Below are 20,830 nucleotides of genomic sequence, written 5' to 3' on the forward strand. Positions count from 1 at the left end.
ATTCTCTGGCAAATGTAGAGTTGTACTGAAGATAGCAATGATGTGCGTGTTAATGTAGACAGGGCTTAGAGCATGACAGTAGTGAAAAAACCCTGAGAAGATTTTTGTGACATGACAGTAGAAACACACCTGAACCCTCTCCCAATTCGTATGTTGGAGCAGCTGCACCATTGCTGAAAAATGTGTGCAGAATTGTTTAGCTTTAGAAAAGGCCTAAAACAGGCATTGGCAAATGGGGGCCACATCCACCCTGCCAGATCATTTGATTTGGCTTGCCAAACATTCGGTGTTGTACAAACCTTTCTGAGTTAGACAATATATAGCCTCTTAAGGTATGGCCCACCAAAGGGTTCTCATGGATTTTGTATCCCTTTGCTACCTTCAAGATGCCCATCCCTGGCCTCAAGAGTTTTGCTCCTAAGACTAGGGGAGTACCTGATCAGCTTCCAGTGTATGCTGCTCCTCTCCAAGGCCTAGAGCTATTCTACAGCCAGGTCAAAAAATGATTAATGTACCTAAAATAGGATTTTATTTTATCCAAAAAGATTTTCTCACTAAGACTCTTCTTTGCTTTAAGTGAGTCAGTCAAATAACTGCCAGGGAGAGAAGATGAACATTGTCAGCATGTGGCAGCCACCCCCATGTGACGAAGATTGGGATAGAGGTAAGGACGTAGGTTGATGACACGGGCTGTCAGCGCCTGCTATTCCCTTCTTCTTGTCCCCAAAGAAGTCACATGGACTAGGAGAGAGAGGTCCCATAGATTCTTCTGCACAGATCATGTGTTGGGACACCCAATTATACTGTCTCTGAACAAATGAAGTTCTCCTGCTTCACAGGCTCTTCCACATGCCTTCTATTCTCTACAAAACTTCTGTTGTTTTCCATATAGTCTGTTGCACCATCTGTGCTTTGATGAAAATGGAAATTGATGATAACCTTTACACTTTATATTTCTCAGTTAAATGTCTGCTTTGCTGTCACTTATGCCAAGCCTTAAAAAATTCTCATTCCGTTTTGTAAACCTAGCAGCGTCTCTGCCATATTTCTTATTTGATGTTGCTATGACGCTTGCAGAAGTTACTCGGTACTGAGCCACAATGATGTCTATTTCCTTTTGGCAGATCTACAGGAGCAATCAAATTCTGCTTTCGTTTGGGGCACGTTCAGTAGTGGCGTAAACAGGTAGCAAAAGGTGTATTTCTTGTGACAGTGCTTTCCATAAAAGATGTGCTTTCAAACTACTTTGAACTCATGCTGCTGTGTTGTTGGGAAGATGCAATTTACTTTATGAATTCTATTTTTGGGGTGATGGTGGGGGCGTTCCCACTGGCATGACTCAACATTCCTGTGCCCCTGGGTCAATGTTTCCTGTCTCCTTTTAGTGGCAGATCCATAGGAGAGTATAAGAACATACTGTTGCTACCAGATAATGGTTACTCCTCTAGTTCTACTGTAGTACTATTAGTGCGGATGGTCCTGGGTTCAATCCCCACTGGTTCTGTATTTGTTGCGGGGGTTATTAAACACTAAACTGTTCTGCTGGGCTTGATAGAAATGCAGACTGATGTCAGCTGTTAAGCAATTTAGGCTTAAACTTCTGACAGCTAATCTAATCTCTCATGACCTGAGTCAGAAATAATCATTTTGTTGTTTGTGTAATCACAATGCAGGATTGGAAAATGAAGCATAATGTGTCTGGTCATTATCTCTGTCTCACCCCTGAACACCCAAATCATTGTACTGTGCCTTACCTCTCTAATCAGAGGTCATCAACATATGAACTTCTACAGCCTGTAACAGTGACATAGAATTGTAGGACTGAAGGGACCTCGAAGTCCTCTAGTCCAGTCCCATGCACTCATGGCAGGACTAAGTATTATCTAGACCAGTGGTTTTCAAACTGCGGGTCGTGACCCAGAACTGGGTTGTGGAATGAAAGGCACTGGGCCGCGGCGGCTCTCATCAGCACTGCTGACCGGGCTGTTAAAAGTCCCGTCGGTGGTGCTGCCCAGCTAAGGCAGGCTAGTCCCTAGCTGTTCCGACACTGCACTGTGCCCTGGCAGCGGCCAGCAGCAGGTCCAGCTCCTAGGTGGGGGGTGAGCCCCAGGGCTCCATGCGCTGCCCCCGCCCCGAGCACCGGCTCTGCACTCCCATTGGCCAGTTCCCGGCCAGTGGGAGCTGGGTGGGGCAATGCCTGTGGGCGAGAGCCATGCGGAGCTGCTTGCACCCCTGCGCCTAGGAGCCGGACATGCTGCTGGCCGCTTCCGGGGTGCAGCGTTGTCCGCAGTGCCAGGAAAGGCAGGAAGCCTGCCTCTGCACCCCAGCTGCACCGCTGACCAGGAGCCTCCCTAAGTAACACCACACCCCTGTCCCAGCTCTGAACCCCCCAAACCCAGAGCCCGCTCCTGCAGCCCCAGCCCAGAGCCCTGACCCCCTCCCACACTCTGAGCCCCTCATTTCTGGCCGCAGCCCACACCCCAGACTCCTCATCCCCAGCTCCTTTGGATCGCGGGCATCAACAGTTTTTTTCAACTGGGTCACCAGAAAAAGAGTTTGAAAACCACTGATCTAGACCATCCCTCACAGATGTCTGTCTAACCTACTCTTAAAAATCTCCAGTGATGGAGATTCTGCAACCTCCCTAAGCAATTTATTCCAGTGCTCAACCACTTGGACAAAAGGAAAAACTTCCTGTCAAACCTAAACCGCCCTTGCTGAAATTTAAGCCCATTGTTTCTTGTCCTATTCTCAGTGGTTAAAGAGAACAGTTTTTCTCCCTTTTCCTTGTAGCAACCTTTTATCTACTTGAAAACCATTATGTCCCTCCTCAGTCTTCTCTTCTCCAGGCTAAACAAACCCATTTTTTTTCAATCTTCCCCCATAGGTCATGTTTTTTAGATCTTTAATCAGTTTTGTTGCTCTTCTCTGAACTTCCTTCAATTTGTCCACATCTTTCCTGAAATGTGGCACCAATCATTGGACACAATACTCCAGATGACATTTAATCAGCATGGACTAGAGCAGTAGAATTACTTCTCGCGTCTTGCTTACAACACTCCTGCTAATGCATCTCAGAATGATGTTGACTCCTATTTAGCTTGTGATCCAGTATGACCCTCAGATCCTTTTCTTCAGTACTCCGTCCTAGGCAGTCATTTCCCATTTTGTATGTGTGCAACTGATAGTGGAGTACTCTGAATTTGTTCTTATTGAATTTCATCCTGTGATGGCTTCCCCCAGGGGTGCCACCTGGGACTGGGGTTCCACTGAGCCCACTGACTCACCAGCCTGGGCTCCCTCTCAGCACTGTGCTGCTGTGACAGGCTATAGACTGCTCCTGGACCTACACTCCCAGCAGCATTCACACAGGCAGGGACACACCCAGCTGCAGTTTCATGCAGGCTTTGGACAGCCACTGCATGATCCAGCAATAGAGAGGCTACAGCCAAAATAACCCCCAGTCTGGGACCCCAGAGCTGTACCATCCCGCCCTGATCAAAACCCCAATCAGTATGAATTTATTACCCAGTTCGCCATTCCCTCAGTGTGGAGAGGACAATGCATACTTGTGTTAACCAGGCTGAGATTTCCCCCCAGACACTTTGGTCACAGGCATACCAGTTTAGATAAAGCAAAAAAGTTTAACTACAAAAGAGAGATTATAAGTGATAGAAAACAGACCAAAGCAGATTACCTAGTAAATAAACAGAACTGCAAACTGTAAGCCGAAAATACTAGAAAGATTGGATATGAATTAACAAATTCTCACCCTGGTTGATGATACAGTCAGGCTTGCAGATTCTTAAGGGACAAGCTGCATTTGTTTTGCAGCTTGGGATCTCCTACCCTAAGCTTCTAAGACTTTTTCTTTTAGAGCTTCTCTCTGTTGAGTTGTGGGGAAGTGAAGAACAACCAACAATGTCACTCCTTGCCTTATATAGCTTTTTCATATGGCAGGAGCTCTGTTTCAAACTTCAGAGTAACAGCCGTGTTAGTCTGTATTCACAAAAAGAAAAGGAGTACTTGTGGCACCTTTAGAGACTAACCAATTTATTTGAGCATGAGCTTTCGTGAGCTACAGCTCACTTCATCGGATGCATACCGTGGAAACTGCAGCAGACTTTATATACACACAGAGAATATGAAACAATACCTCCTCCCACCCCACTGTCCTGCTGGTAATAGCTTATCTAAAGTGATCATCAGGTTGGGCCATTTCCTAGCATGAGCTTTTGTGAGCTACAGCTCACTTCATCGGATGTGTGGGGGGGTGGAGGGTGAGAAAACCTGGATTTGTGCTGGAAATGGCCCAACCTGATGATCACTTTAGATAAGCTATTACCAGCAGGACAGTGGGGTGGGAGGAGGTATTGTTTCATATTAGAATCATAGAATCATAGAATATCAGGGTTGGAAGGGACCCCAGAAGGTCATCTAGTCCAACCCCCTGCTCGAAGCAGGACCAATTCCCAGTTAAATCATCCCAGCCAGGGCTTTGTCAAGCCTGACCTTAAAAACCTCTAAGGAAGGAGATTCTACCACCTCCCTAGGTAACGCATTCCACTGTTTCACCACCCTCTTAGTGAAAAAGTTTTTCCTAATATCCAATCTAAACCTCCCCCACTGCAACTTGAGACCATTACTCCTCGTTCTGTCATCTGCTACCATTGAGAACAGTCTAGAGCCATTATATTCTCTGTGTGTATATAAAGTCTACTGCAGTTTCCACGGTATGCATCCGATGAAGTGAGCTGTAGCTCACGAAAGCTCATGCTCAGATAAATTGGTTAGTCTCTAAGGTGCCACAAGTACTCCTTTTCTGTTTCAAACTTGGTTCCCAGACCAGTTTGTGGAAAAATTCAGGTACCCCAAATGGAGTCCAGAAGCATGGTCTGGTCACATGCCCTTGCAGAGTCATAGCAGCCATAACTTACAGACTGGCCTTCCACAGGAAGGCTAAGCTATTCCACAGCCCATTGTCTTTGTTGATGAGCCATTAGCACTGTTTGGCTTCTTCATTGTTGAACCTGAAAGGCTGGCTGTGGGTGTTTTCCAGAGTAAGCCCCTTTGAAATACAGATACCTAGTCAATATTCATAACTTCAGATACAAAAATGATACATGCATACAAATAGGATAATCATATTCAGCAAATCATAATTTTTCCAATGACACCTTACATGACGAACTTGTACAAAACATCATAATTATGCCATAATCATCCTAATAATAATACTATGATGACTATGGAGTGTTGCACATCCTATTTACTTCAGACCATTTCTCCAGTTTGTCCAGATCATTTTGAATTTTAATCCGGTCCCCCAAAGTACTTGTAACCCTTGCAGCTTGGTATTGTCTGCAAACTTTATAAATGTGCTCTCTATGCCATTATCTAAATTGCTGATGAAGATACTGAACAGAACTGGACCCAGAACTGATCCCTGTGGGACCCCACTCAGTATGCCCTTCCAGCTTGACTGTGAGCCACCTACTCTCTGGGAACGATTTTCCAAACAGTTATTCACCCACCTTGGAGGAGCTCCATCTAGGTTGTATTTCCCTAGTTTGTTTATGAGGAGGTCATGCGAGACCATATCAAAAGCCTTATTAAACTTAAGATACACCACATCTACCATTACCCTCCCCCATCCACAAGGCTTGTTACACTGTCAAAGAAAGCTATTAGGTTGGTTTTGCCACGATTTGTTCTTGACAAATCCATGCTGACTGTTCCTTATCGCCTTATTATTTTCTAGGATTCAGCAATTTGATTGCTTAATTATTTGCTCCATTATCTTCTCGGGTACTGATGTTAAGCTGACTGGTCTGTAATTCCTCAGGTTGTCCTTATTCCCCTTTTTATAGATTCGGCGCTATATTTGCCTCTTTTCTAGTCCTCTGGAATCTCCTGTCTTCCATGTCTTTTCAAAGATAATTGCTTATGGCTCAGATATCTCCTCAGTCAGCACCTTGAATATTTTAGGATGTATTTCATCAGGCCCTGCTGACTTGAAGACATCTAACTTGTCTAAGTAATTTTTAACTTTTTCTTTCCCTATTTTAGCCTCTGATCCTATCTCATTTTCACTGGCATTCACTGTTAGACGTCTGCATGAAGTCTGCATGTATAGAGATGACTAGGGCATGTGTGCTGAGATGCCATTTACAGTTGAGGGCAGTGCAATACTGATAATCAAGCTTTAACTCTGGTTTTTCTTGCTGTCTTTGGCTTATTTCTTTCTTGTCTGGATGACTGATTCTGGGGATTTTAGTCAAAGTAGATGGCATCAACATGTTGTACACTTTTCTCTAGCCTTTGTGAGGAGAAGTAACTGTTCTGATTGCATGAAGGTTTGTTTAAATTAACATACTCTGTTGTCTTCAGTTTTAGAAGAATACTTGAATATTTATAGTAAAAGGTACTTGGCTAAAAGAAGTACACATGTGTAGGATAATTCGTATTTGATCTCTTTCAGCCCTGGGTCCAGCGTAGTAATGGAACAAAAGAGTAACCTAATGTCAGGCATGAGAGCACCCAAGTCCTTGCCGTATAGCCTATCCTGGAAAAGCAGTAAGTACAACGGCTGGAGGTCTCCTCATGCTGTAAGATGGGACCTACATGTTAGCTCAAAGTGGAACGGGATAACTTTTCTCTGTATTTTTATTCCGTGTGTCAGCATTCTCCTCCATAAACTGAAATGCTTTTATTACCACCATCAGCAAGTGGAGATGGAGAGCTCTGTAACACAATCCTCCCTAGAAGCAGCTGCATTTCTGTAGTGGATGGAGTGTCTTCTGTATCCAGGTTTTATTTTGCTGTAGGTGGTATTGTGTCAAAGGTTGTCAGGCTCCATGTATTGCCCCCATTACTGTAGCATCTGACATTTAACTTATTCACCGCTATTGGTTGAACAAAAGTCGAGGCTTACAAACAGTTCTGAGTCTGGCACAGTGGAGCTCAGCACAGTTGTAGCTCTTCGGGTATAGCTGCTACTGAAGTCAGTGGAAGCTGTACACGTGTGTAGCAGCTGTAGCATTTGGTTTGGTTTTGCAAAACTTGATTGAAAACTCAGAGCTAGGGTGTGTCTATCCAGGAAAACCTACCAGTATTACTTCCAAGGGGATGTAATCTAAACTAAAAAGGCCATTGTTTGGAATAAGTGTTCATGTCGGAAGTCACCCACATAGTGGTGTAGTAATGTGTATTCCTGAGGGAATTCTGCACTAAAAATTAAACATTCTGCACACAATATTTTTAAAATTCTGTATATTTTATTTGTCAAAATAATAATATAATCACACCAGTTTCAATTATTTTGGGATCTTATTTCAAAATACCTGTCAGCCAGTATGTCTGTAACAATACAGACCGCAAAAAAGATTCCCCCAGGAGTAGAGAGTCAAAGAAACTCCTACAACAACCCAGTTCCTGTTTCTCTGTTATGCTTTTGTTGGGCACCTGTCTGAGTGTGTCACACACATCAGCTGGGCCCATCTTGGGAGAAATCTCTGTCCCTCCAGTCTTAGACATCCACACCCCCTACCCTCCCAGAGTCCAGCTGTGGGGCACCCCCTTAGTCCCCCAGACACCTGCACCCCCTACCACCCAGAACCCAGGGATCCAGAGGGAGAAACAGCCTGATGCTGGGTCCCAGGCTTGTACAGAGTTTCCTGCATGCCACTTCCTTCCTTCAGGACCTGCTGGGAACTGCACCTGCATGGAAAAGTCCAGCTCCCCCTCCCCCTGGCAGTGTCATGTATTTGCAAGCTGGAGAGCCAGGCTCTGCTAGGTCCCGCATCTGCTACTGACAGCCAGCAGCTTTGCAGCACTAATTCTGCTCGGGGGGGGGGGGGGGGGGGGAATGAAATTATGTGCAAATTCTGCACTGTGTTGTGGCACAAAATTCCCCCTGGAATAAATGTTGGTAAATTTCCCCTATATACAAGCCTGGGTCTGTTCCCAATGGTGTCTATGGATGAGTCTATTGTAGTTGTTGGGGAGTGTGGGCTCAAGACTTGGCATTTTCTCAGTCATCTGAGTCCATCCCTGATGAGCTGAAATGGCTCTTATCCCTCCCAAAGTCAGATCCTGAGCTTCAGCTCCATGCCTTACTCTGAATGCCCTGTCTCAGCCCTTTGCTGCATGGCTGCCGTGATTTCCTGTCCACCACATGTCCTGCTAGTGGAGGGGACGAGGATCTCCAAACCGCAGATGTCAGGCTGTGGGGACTGGAAACGGCTCAGAAAAGGAAGCAAAAATTACCCAGGGTCTGGAATGGCTTCCATACAAGGAGAAAAGGAGTACTTGTGGCACCTTAGAGACTAACCAATTTATTTGAGCATGAGCTTTCGTGAGCTACAGCTCACTTCATCGGATGCATACCGTGGAAACTGCAGAAGACATTATATACACACAGAGACCATGAAACAATACCTCCTCCCACCCCACTGTCCTGCTGGTAATAGCTTATCTAAAGTGATCATCAAGTCGGGCCATTTCCAGCACAAATCCAGGTTTTCTCACCCTCTGCCCCCCCACATACAAACTCACTCTCCTGCTGGTAATAGCCCATCCAAAGTGACCACTCTCTTCACAATGTGTATGATAATCAAGGTGGGCCATTTCCTGCACAAATCCAGGTTCTCTCACCCCCTCACCCCCCTCCAAAAACCACACACACACAAACTCACTCTCCTGCTGGTAATAGTTTATCCAAAGTGACCACTCTCCCTACAATGTGCATGATAATCAAGGTGGGCCATTTCCAGCACAAATCCAGGCTTTCTCATCCCCCCCTCCCCCGGAAACACACACACACACAAACTCACTCTCCTGCTGGCAATAGCTCATCCAAACTGACCACTCTCTAAGTTTAAATCCAAGTTTAACCAGAACGTCTGGGGGGCGGGGGGTAGGAAAAAACAGGGGGAAATAGGCTACCTTACAAGGAGAGACTAAAGAGATGACTAAGCGGGATGTGATAGAGGCCTATAAAATCATGATTGTTGTAGAAAAAGTGAATAGAGAAGCATTATTTACCATTTCACACAATACAAAAACCAGGCGGTCACCTGATCAAATGAATAGGCAGTAGGTTTAATACAAACAAAAGGAAGTACTTTTTCGCACCGTGCGCAACTAACCTGTGGAACTCATTGACATGGGATGTTGTGGTGACCAAAAGTGTAACTGGGCTTAAGCAAGAATTGGATAAGTTCATGGAGGATAGCTCCATCAACAGCTATTAGCCAAGATGATAAGGGATGTTACCCCATGCTTTAGGTGACTCTAAATCTGTAACTGCTAGAAGCTGGGAGTGGAAGAGAGGGGTGAATCACTCCATAATTGCTCTGTTGTGTTTACTCCCCTTGAAGCTCTGGTAGGGGCCACTGTTGGAGACAGGATACTGAGCAAGATGGAATATGATCTGACCTAGTATTGCAGCTCTTATGAGCTCTTGCCACATATGACTCTTCACAAGGTTTTGTTCTTTAAAAACTGATTCAGTTGCCCAGTGTCCCAAGAGCCCGATTCCCAAAGCATTGAGTTCAGGGTATCTATTATTAAACAGCCTGGTGGTATTCCATGCCATTTGGATCTTAGGGAGGGAGTTTCATGTATTTACACTATACTTAATTGAAAATCTTTTACCCCTTAAACAGCAACAAGCATTAACTGGAAGGAGGTGTGACCCATTGAGCACTTTTCTTGGTCCCCTTGTCAAACTGTAGCTGTGACGGACTGGCCATAAAGCTGCCCTGTTCCGGGGATGCCTGTGGCTTGAAAGAAAGCAAGATTTTGCAAGAGAATTCCTTTGAAGTAGCCATTAGTTTAAACATTAGGGAGGATTATGGTCTTTTACTTCTGAGTATATGACAGAGTTTCTGTAATCTGAGCATCTGTTCCCAGTGTGAGCCCCACTTGCTACAGAGACTGTCTCCTTGATCTTGGGCAAGTTACTTAAGCTCCCCGTGCCTCAGTTTCCCCATCTACAGAATGGAGGGATAGTAATTTTAAGGTCAGGCTTGACAAAGCCCTGGCTGGGATGATTTAATTGGGGATGGGTCCTGCTTTTGAGCAGGGGGTTGGACTAGATGACCTCCTGAGGTCCCTTCCAACCCTGAGATTCTATGATAATACTTACCCTGCAAGTTAAGTATTACTAGTTATCTGAGAAGATAAACATGCAACTTATAAAGCATCCTCAGATGAAAGGTGATGGAGAAGCACAAAATAGCATTATTACGGTTTACACTTTGGGTAGGAATTTGCCAGTTTAAAAAAAAAAGGCCTCCACTTTTGCAGGAGATCCCCATTGAAATACACATGCTACTTGACGCCTGCTGTAAATTGCCAGGCGAAAGCGTGAATGAACTGAGAATGCAGCATCATGGACACAGTTATTTGCAGTGCAAAACACACTCCACATAAATGGGGGCTTGGTATGAAGCTTATTTCTGTAGTTTATTTTTATCACTGTATTTTGAGCTAGTAGGTCAGGATTCATGTAACTGTAACTCTGAGGTGCTGAGTGATGAATACGTTCCAAAAGCATAACGTCTAATAGTCTGGTTGTAATCTGATTTAAGAAAAATCTGAAAATTGTAACACACTATGCTAATCGACTCCTTCTTTGCACCAAGCAGGATATTTTTTTTTTTTACCCTTTAAGTGCAGTTCTCCTGTCAAAAGCAGCCTTACATAAAACACATGGGCGGGGGAACAAGAGAGAGGTGATTAATTCCCAAGTTTTCCTCAGGTGTTAGGCCAGAAAATTCATGACGATATTATTTATATCGTTGTTACAACCAGGATCTCATGGTGCTAAGGGCTGTACAAACAGAGAACAAAAAGACAGTCCCTTCCCCAAAGAGCTTAGAATCCAAGTAAGAATCTGAAAGTCATGCTGGCTTGTGCATTGCCAAGAATTAGAGATGCTGCAGCTGGAACTCAGTTTGACTAATCTGGCTATACACAAGCCAGCTCTCCCTCTCAGCTTTGCTGGCTTTGCAGGGCTAGCAGAAGTAGTTTGGTCAGTAAAGTAAGCAGAAAGATAACAAACAAATGCACATAAGTGGCAGGTCAGAGTAAAGGGAACTGTCTAATATCCTCGCTTTTCAAGCCAGAACTAAACTTTAAAAATGTTCCAGTACTTAGAGCAGCAGTGAAGCTTGCATTTTGCCTTCAAAACACCTCTTTTGGACTCCTTTTTAAGCAGACCTGTTAGGTACAACCAGATGCTTAATCACCTCCCATGATTAAAAAGCCAGGCAGCCCAGGATATTGTACCAATTTCACAATAAAATCTGCTGGGTGCATGTGTCTAGGGAGTACAGGGTGCGTTGTCGGCAGCCCTCTGCTTTTTTTTATGCTGAGGTGCATGGATGGGAAATTGGTACTTTGAAAAATGATTGCTCATCAGCTTTTGCTACGGTCATCACTATGGGCTGGCTCGCTGTGGTATGGAATAGTCGACCATTTCCAGATGCTGGACAGTAGGTGTCCTGATTTCAGGTGGAGAGTCCACATGAATCATTGGAGAGGTACTGGAACATTTCACAGACAAAACCTGCAATCAGTCTTGTCACTGTATGGGCAGGCCACCTTGAAATTGTGTGCACCTGTATCTGATTAGATTTTCTAGTACATTAATCTTGTGAGATGAGGTTTTCTAAGGAGGATACTTGGGTGAAAGGGGGAATGGCTTAGCTCAGTGCCTGAAGGTCACAGCATTGATAAACACACACTGGAGATGAGTTCAGATGTGTCTGTGTACATTTGGATTGGTTGAGAGTGAGCTAAAGCAGAACGACTTACTCCAAGTGTGTGGTAAGGACCCTTAGCGTGCCCAAATAGAGCAGCTGGTGATATAAAGCTTTAGCCAGCTTTCTAGCCAAGGTGTGGTGAGGATCCAGTCTAGCAGGGCTTCCTGGAGACCTACAGAACATACCTGTGCTTCATATTTGATCTTTCTTAATGAACATTGCACTATGGGCTGATGCACGGGATCAGCCTTGTTCTGCTGGGTCAGCTCCCAAAGTCACAGCAGTAAGGACGGTTGCTTGGTTTTCATTCCACTGAAGGTGTTGGAGCTCCAGCCAGACAGGCTGGGTCTATTTTTGGGAAGGAACTAATGCTGAGCTCTGGGCTCAGGTTGGGCACTAGTCCTGATCTTGCATGAGCACAGCCAAAGGGGCAGGAATAACAGCATCCCACCATACATTGGGACTCTATATAGAGCAGTGAGACACCTGCTTCCCCCAGTTAAGGAGCTTTTCCTGCATGTTGCTTGTAAACAGAGAACGGTTTGTCTAATAAACTCCCCCCCTCTCTGTGTATATGAAAGGGCCCCATAGCCCGTATCCAGGCCTCCAGTCCCATTCCCCTACTCCCTGGTATGCTGACCAAGGAGCAAAACGCTAGCTCCCCTGTGCTCGTACAGGTGTTGCTTGTGCTCTGGGGGTGGTAGCATGAGGAGTGCTGCGTCGCTGCTTTGGGGAGACCGCAAACTGCCTGGCTGTGAGCACGAGTGTGGAAGAACAGTCCAAGTGTCTGCGTTTCAACACAGTGATTGACTTTGCTGAGGGGGTAGCTTGTGGACCTAGACTGAGTCCAAAGCAGCTTGTCTGATGCTTACAACTGGGGGATGATGTTAGAGCTGCTGTTGTTGATTATCTAAAATCTCTTGCTTTTTCATCTAATTGCAGGAGCCGGTAACTGAAGACCAGAGAAGAGGCTGCTATTGAGTGCTCATCATCTGTTTCCTTTAGAAATGTGAGGTGCTGGTTAGGAGACTCAGACTTATAAATTCCCTCTGTGTTGGCTAAGCACTCGCAGCCCTAACCTTCCTGCAGAACTGTCCTTCATGTATCGACTGCTGTCCCGAAATTATCCCGACCAAGGTAATTAGACAGAATGCTGTTAACCCTTGATATCAGAGATCAGACCCTCAAAAACTAACTCCACACACGCTGATGCCAAGGAGCTAGCAGAGTTCAAACTGTCTGGATCAGCATGCTCTACAAGTTACCTCCTGCAGGGGGTTTGCGTAAATCATTGCTCAAGCCCTGCATGTCTTTGGATTTAAATGTGTTGCAGCTGTTTACCACTGCATGGTGCTGATGGTACGTCCCTCTCATAGGGATTGCTGTGCCAGGTCAGACCATTGGTCCATGTGAGCCCACACTGGGGGTAAGCTCTCGGTGGTACATCTCTCCCCGATGGGGAGTTAGGCACCTGAATGTTTGGTTCCCTCTGTTTCCCTCCAGAGACCTTGAATGTGTTTGTGTGTCCCAGGGTCAGATCAGCTGCAGCTCTAAGGCCTGCCTGTTATGCGCACCCACCTAGATGTGAAAAAGGAGCTGCCATTCAGACTGTAGATGGTGCATGGGGGAGTCAAAACAAAAAGTCTTTAAAACAAAATATTCTCATTGCTGTTTAGATTAGGCCTAAAAGTTCATCTGTAAGGGAGCTGGGATGGGGGATTCTGCTGAAAAGTGGCTGCCTTATCAATAAAACAGTTGCACTGTGCCCTCCCACCGTGGCAGCCCTAACACCACACTTCTCATATGTGATGCCCAGTGCATGCTGCTGCTTGAGCACCTCTGGCCTGGTGCCCCTCTCTAGTCTCGCTCAGACTCTCTTGGGCTGTGGGGACTTGCAAATGATTTTTGTACTCCGTCACAGGGAGTGCCATTTAGTTCTGAGCAGGGGCATGTGTGGGTGTCCTTGTGCTTCATGGAGAAGGTGAGGGAACGTTAATTGTTGTAAGGACAGGGCTGGGGTGGCAGGAACGTTACGCATCCTGGAACATCCCCCCAGTCTAACACCTGGTGTCACGTGATCTGGATAACATTAAAGCGTGAGACTATCCAGCCAGATCCTGGTCTGTAGCTCTGTCCCATCTGTGTCTGTCCAGCAGAGCAAAGGGAACAGAGGGCAGTCAGGAATTTCCCTGACATCAAGCTGGCATAACGAGTTTCATGCTACCTGCTCCCTTCTCCTGGGGCAGAGAAGTGCTGGAGTGGGCCTCCCTAAAGCATCAGACACTCCAGCCATTCTTGGCCCAAAGAGCAGTCTTGGGAGAACTGTGGTAGTCAGCATAGTTTCAAGTAGTCCTTAGCTTACATTAATTACACTGGAAGATATTTTTATCCCCGGCTGGCTCCAGCATCTGCATGTCAGCCAGACATAGGATCTGGCCATCACATTCTAGTCAAACCTGTCTTGTCCTGTTCCCCTCCACCACACAAAAGAGAAGATTTGATATTCTGAGTAAAGAGCAAAGGCCCCTCCTTGCTCTTAGCCTAGCATCACTGCTTGATCCTGTACAGGAAGAATAATCCTGCGCTTGACATCCGCTTGTCACCGTGGAAACAACTATAGGGCTGGCCCTTTGAGGGAGTGAAGTGTGTTTGGTCAGAAGGCAAGTGTAGCAAAATCCGTTTTTGCCACCTTGCCATTCTGACAAGAAATAAATATGTGCTCTGGTTAGTGAGCTCTTCATACACCCATTGTTACATCCACGAGATACTCTCTTGGGAGGGATTTCAGTGTTCCACTCCTGGCATTGTGGTTTAGTAGGTCCCACTTGCAAACCCGATGAGAGAAATGTCTAAAAACTTGTGATAACGGGTAAGTAGCACCTTCCCCTCCATTTGCAGCAGCTCTGTTATAAAACTTGTTACGTAGTTTTTTTAAGTCTTTGCAACTTGAACATATTTCTCTTGAGGGCAGAGTTAAGTAGTCAACTTCTTAGCAGCAAAACAAACTCTACATCTTTAGTTTGGCCATTAAAACTAGTCTGTGAAGATCCCAGTGTATGCAGAATAACTCTCCCTAACAATTGTACATAGTGGCAGCATGTCACTAACCTCCGCACTCCAGATTGGCGCAGTCTGCAGCGCCTCCAGAGAATACATTCTGCGTGTGCTGTTAGGTCAGCATGTTCACCTCCAGAGGACAGATGTCATGGGACTTCTTTGAGGCTAGCTATTCTGATGCATTGCCTCAAAGATTTGTTGGGGCAGGAAGGTGCACAGACCTCAGACACTGAGCGTGCCCATCAGCACCAGGGCAGGAATTGAAACAGCGTTGCGTGGAGCTACCTCTCGGATTTCCCAAAGGGCTTGGTGTTGGCCTTCAAGCTTGTCTACAGTGGGAAAGTTATTGAAATAGCTGTTCCGGATTAACTCCCTGTGTGGACATTTACTGCTGAATAAGAGTATCGTTTTCTAATTTAGTTTAAAACTCAATCCACCTCCAAAGTGGATTAAGCTAAATAAGAAAAAGGCACTCGTATTCTAGAAGAGTATGTCTGCATGGGGCCTGAGACAGATGTCGCTATTCTGGGAGACTTCCGTGTGTAGAGACCCTGACTGCTCCTGGTGACATTAGTGGAAAGCGCTGGCTTCAGTGGAGCAGTTAGGCCAAAGCTGCATGTGTCTCAAACTCCCACTCTCCAGTATTAAAGGGCAAGAAAATTCTCAGCTGGGTTTAGGGCAGAGTACCCCTTCCCCCACTATGGGATCATGGAAATAATCCCCTGTTGTCAGTCAATGCTGTGTCTTGTCCCAGCCTGTCACCTGCAGCACTCATACTGACAAGCTCTGACCTTACCCTGCCTGCCCCACCTTAGTAGGGCGTTAACAACATGTACATGTGACCTTACAGCTAACTTGTTATCAGAAGCTGGGTTGAGTTTTGATCTAAAAGACCCATGCAATAAATAACCAACATACACACACACACACCCCTTTCAAAGCATATCCAAAAGGGGTCTGGCAGTTTCGGGGAGCCTAAATGAAATAGAAGCAAGCTGTTTATAACCTTTTATCTAGTAGGTTTGCAGATAAGGTACTGCAACTGCAAGGGGACATCTTAGAGAAAAGGAGACCTACTCTGATGTCCCCTCTGCTCTGGCAGAGTTAGGCAAAGCGCTCCTGAACTCTGCACTCAGCTGCTCTTGTCTCTTGAGGTTACAAGCTCTCTGCTGCTCTAACACCCGCAGGTTTTTCATTTGTGGGTTTGGATTGTGAGGAATCAATCCTATTGATTCTTTTCAACCCTCTCTCCATGTTAGTTATCCTGGGTTAGTTAGGATTAGTTAGGACCCACCAAAGGCACTTGTACCTGAGCTGGAAACCAGGGCTATGCTGTCAGAGACTGCCCAGCACCATCTGCCTTGTGTAGAAATACAGCCCTTTTCCAAAATCGGAGCCAGATCTGGTGTTTGGAGAGTGCCTCCTGCAGAGAGAGACGGGGCCCAGTTCCTTGGTGCCCTTGCACTTGTGGTAGCATGTCGCAGCAGCTTCACGGTGGTGGGAGTGACTGTCTCAAGGCACAGGACAGCAGTGAGCTGGGGCAGAATGTCTGTATGCAGGATAAATCAGTGGTGGTCTTCCTTACAAGAAAGCTTCACCTGACCGCCCAGCAACTTGATGCTCCTCCAGGGTTAGAAACAAGGGGAAGTTTGAGAAGCCCGTTGTCAAAAGTTACTCTCTGGTTTCCTTTATTGAAAAAAATAAAAAAACAAAAACAAGTGCATTGAGCTATAGTTTTATTTGTGGAAGTGTTCAGGATGGGCTGAAAACCTAGAGCTTGCTAGTCTGATTATGGGTACATAGGGTGATTAGCAACAGTGGTACGAGCTAATAGCCATTGGGCCACCATTCCTGCGCTGGTTATGCACTTCTGAAAATGGGGTCCCACAACTTGGTAGCAGATTTTCAAGATTACCCAGGAGCTCCCCTGAAGAAGAATGGAGGCTATCGGGAAACCTGGCCAAACGCGCTCAAACCAGCATTGTGGAGGGAGCTGCTTTGGTTGCACTTTAAGTGCTTTTGGGGACATCACTGTGCGTTTGTTTGCGCGTTGCACAGCGCAGTAATGTTACACTGCATAAAGCTAAAACAATGAGGCATGTAGAGAAAAGAGACACAGTTAAGAGTTTAGTTGATTTCTCAGGGGTGAAAATAACCTGAGTGTGAGCTTTTGTTTTGTTTCCCATGTTTTGGAAATACTGTTCCTAAAAGCTGTCCATGGCTGTACTTTTGTTCGTATTTCAATAAAACCTGCTTTTTGGATTGCTCACACTGCCTTGTCATCTTACACCACTTTAGCAGGCCATTTTATTTCCTTTTCCTTTGTCTTCCAACAAAAATGAAGAGAAAAATAACCTGTTTATAGCATCTCTCTAATCCTATAAGCAGCCCTGTCTGCTCTCAAGAATTCCATCGTCTCAGAATGGTAGATTATATTACCTCCAGCACTGACTGGTGAATTCTAGATTGTAGTGAGATTGGTGTGATTGAGCTGTGTATGCCTTTAACAAGGCGGTGCATTGAAGAATAAATCTGATTTAAGGAGGTAATTGATCCAGTCTAGCAAGAGGAAAATGAGCCCCCAGTAGTGGCAACCTAGAACAGCACAAATAGATTTTAGGCTGTAGGTAACATTTCCAGTGCTTAAATTACTTAAGAGCCTTTGGCCTTGTTGGTGTGGGCAAATATTTTTTGGTTTAAGTGAATGGTTAAAATTCAGACTTTCTAGCTGCATGGGTCTGATGCTCGTGGACATTGAGTTCAGTATCCAAAGGGCCTTGGTTTGGTTTATATCAATTGAGGAAGGGGTTTAAGCTAAACCACCCCCAGTAACCCACTCTTCTACTGGAATAAGAGTGCCCCTGCAGGGGCGTTCACCACTGGCATCACTATTCCCAAACAGCTGCATTGACCTGAGTTCCAGTCATGCCCATCACTCATTTCTCAGTTTCCAATGCAAACAATATTAGGAAATACAAAATTAAGATTTAAACATAAATTCCATTGTCTCATAAAACAGCAAGACTCCTAATTTATTCTGTCACAAAACCAACCCCACCCCCTGAGCCTTAGCTTGAACCAAATTACCAATTCTAATGAACGTGATGTTGAGTCGGAAGTGCACTAGCTACTGCATCTGTCAGTATCTTCCTCAGTTTGTATAACTTATGGTAAAGTAATAACACAGACACTGACCTTACATGTAAACAAAATACCAATCACAATGACTAACCTAATCTTCAGCCTTGGCAGTCTGCAAAGCACATCAGTCAGTTTCATGGTATTCCCTTGATAGCCAAGACCTAAATCCCATTTTCAAAAGTGAATGAGAAACTTGAGTCTAAGCTCAGTGAAAATCAAAGGAGTTCACCATCCTAAGTCAGTTATTGAAAATATGAACCTGTTACCAGTTTAGTTTAAACAGAGATTGTTCCTTGAACACTTGTCTGTAATTCTTCACACTTTTCTTTTGGAAGCTATTTCTAAAATCTTTTATGAATGAAAGAAAAAATCCCCATCATTTTGAAGCCTGTGACACACAATTTAAAACAGAAGGACATCATCAGCTAGGGGAAACTGTCAGAACTCTACATTGGAGCGATGGCAATCTATGTCAGCAGCCAGCTGTGGCCGAGAGCTAACAAAGAAGGTAACTTAAACCTGGCTGTGCAAAGGCTTATCTAAATGTGCTTCGCTGTAGTCACGTGTGGTCCCATTGAATGGGACTCTGCACATAGCATTAAATACATGTTTGCAGGACGCAGGCTTACAAGTCAGCCGTGCATGTCACACGAGTTTGGCTTTCAGAAGCAGAGAACTTTTACATTGGGATAGGTTTGTTCTGTTGCTGTTTGGTGCTGTGCCCTTAGAACTTGAGCTGAAGCGAGTTTGAATAGTCCCTAGGACAATTCCGCTTTGGGAAGGTTCTTTAAGAAAGTGTTAAGTTCCCTGGTGCTGCGGTGCATTAGCTCTGCTGTCTTTGCTTTGATCACATTTTTTAGCTATCAGTTTAAAATAGTCTCAACATTGTGTTTTGGGTATTGCAAAGGGAAACAAACACTTCAAGCACCTGCCAGAATTAATCCAGGTAAAAATGTCTGATTTGGGGAGGTGGGGGAATAAACTTTTAAATAACCCCTCCCAGGTCCCTGCAGAGCTGGGGTTCTCATAACGTGTGTGACTCCTTGTTTATCTTTGCTGCCTGTGACTACATTTTTTAAAGCACAAACGGCTCCAAGACCTGCAGCTGTGCTTGTCAGACAGGAGTTTGAAATCCCCTTTATTTATGTGCGGAGCATTTAGAGCAGCCTGGAAGCTGAGCATCCATCCCACCAGGCTGGAGAAGCATCTCAAACACTGTGGACCCCTTTATGGCACCTTAAGAAGAGGCATATTTCTGTCAATAGCTTCAGCAAATTGTCTATTTCATGTTTGGCTGTGAAATACAGACCGCCTGATGGAAACCTTATTTCAGAATGTCAACGCTGGGAGCTTTGAAGGGCAGGCAGCGTTTGCAGCCCTTGCATTCGCTCCTCTCACATGCGGCGGGCACCCCATGGGGCCGAGAGTTGCTTTTCTTTCTTTCCACGCTTTCCGAGGCGCTGTGTGGCTGGAAGGCTGCAATTGAGGCTTTGGCTGTGCAATCTCCTTCTGGGCTTTGCTTCCAGACTTGTTTAAATTGGGTTCTTTGCAGACCTGCTTTTCTCAGCCTCATGTCTGTGTTTCAGCCTGAGAGGATAAAAGCATTTAGCCACTACCCACTCCACTGTGGAGCGAATAATCCCCACGAAGCCCTGCAGGTACGGGGAGGGTGGCAGGTATACTTCTTAATTGCAAAAATAAAGTACCGACCCAACTGTTAATTTGGCATTTTATCTGTAATCAGCGAGCGCTAGGGCAGGCCTGTTCCTGAGGTAAGCTGCAGCTGATGGCAGAAGGGCAAGCTAGGGGCCTTATCCTGTTACTGCGGATACAACGAGCCGGGGGGAACAGTTTAAGCTCTGGGGTGGATGTTGCCCAGTGAGCTGAGCCAAGGTCAGATTCCAAGGCTGGGTGGCTGGCTGGAGTCACTAGGTTTGGGGATGGCAGGATGAGTTTTAGAGTGCCTGGTTTGTTTCTGGGTCCCTGGGGGACTCCCCATTCACTTTGGCTTGGGAGGGCGGCGAGGTGGCAATTACCCCTCAAGATGCTGTCCTGGTAGGCATGGCCCTGTGGCATTGTGGGAGACAGGACAGGAGTGACCTCTGGAGGGAGGGTTTGAGCCCACCCCTTGCACTAGTGACCCCTCCCCAGCCACGGCAGAGTGCAGCCCACCCTGTGGGCGTAAGGGGGAGCTGGGATCTGCGTGCCCCTGCGCAGCAGCCTCCCTCAGGGCAAAGCACCCCTGGCTCCTGACGTGGGTAGAAAGCTGGCTAGATTGTCGGGCTCAACGGGTAGTGATCAATGGCTCCATGTCTAGTTGGCAGCCGGTGTCAAGTGGAGTGCCCCAAGGGTCGGTCCTGGGGCCGGTTTTGTTCAATATCTTCATAAATGATCTGGAGGATGGTGTGGATTGCACTCTCAGCAAATTTGCGGATGATACTAAACTGGGAGGAGTGGTAGATACGCTGGAGGGGAGGGATAGGATACAGAAGGACCTAGACAAATTGGAGGATTGGGCCAAAAGAAATCTGATGAGGTTCAATAAGGATAAGTGCAGCGTCCTGCACTTAGGACGGAAGAACCCAATGCACAGCTACAGACTAGGGACCGAATGGCTAGGCAGCAGTTCTGTGGAAAAGGACCTAGGGGTGACAGTGGACGAGAAGCTGGATATGAGTCAGCAGTGTGCCCTTGTTGCCAAGAAGGCCAATGGCATTTTGGGAAGTATAAGTAGGGGCATAGCGAACAGATCGAGGGACGTGATCGTTCCCCTCTATTCGACATTGGTGAGGCCTCATCTGGAGTACTGTGTCCAGTTTTGGGCCCCACACTTCAAGAAGGATGTGGATAAATTGGAGAGA

The 20,830-nt window shown here is 45.8% G+C and overlaps 1 protein-coding gene across 6 annotated transcripts in view; it reads left to right on the forward strand.

Annotated features, from left to right (window-relative positions):
• LOC140904655 (gametocyte-specific factor 1) overlaps window positions 1-17,097 on the forward strand; it is a 29,011-nt gene extending 11,914 nt beyond the window's left edge. For 5 of the 6 annotated variants that reach the window (XM_073327083.2, XM_073327085.1, XM_073327088.2 and 2 more), the window contains 4 exons: window positions 578-664; window positions 1,125-1,185; window positions 6,482-6,576; window positions 12,714-17,097. In XM_073327083.2, coding sequence (XP_073183184.1) covers window positions 578-664; window positions 1,125-1,185; window positions 6,482-6,576; window positions 12,714-12,727 — 257 coding nt within the window. In that variant the 3' untranslated portion in view covers window positions 12,728-17,097. Of the gene's footprint in view, window positions 1-577; window positions 665-1,124; window positions 1,196-6,481; window positions 6,577-12,713 lie in introns of those variants that run through there. The other variant, XM_073327093.2, reaches the window with a different exon arrangement.
• Window positions 17,098-20,830: the final 3,733 nt, after the last annotated feature.

The sequence above is a fragment of the Lepidochelys kempii genome, chromosome 20 (genome assembly GCF_965140285.1).
Source record: "Lepidochelys kempii isolate rLepKem1 chromosome 20, rLepKem1.hap1, whole genome shotgun sequence".
Lineage (NCBI taxonomy): Eukaryota > Metazoa > Chordata > Testudines > Cheloniidae > Lepidochelys > Lepidochelys kempii.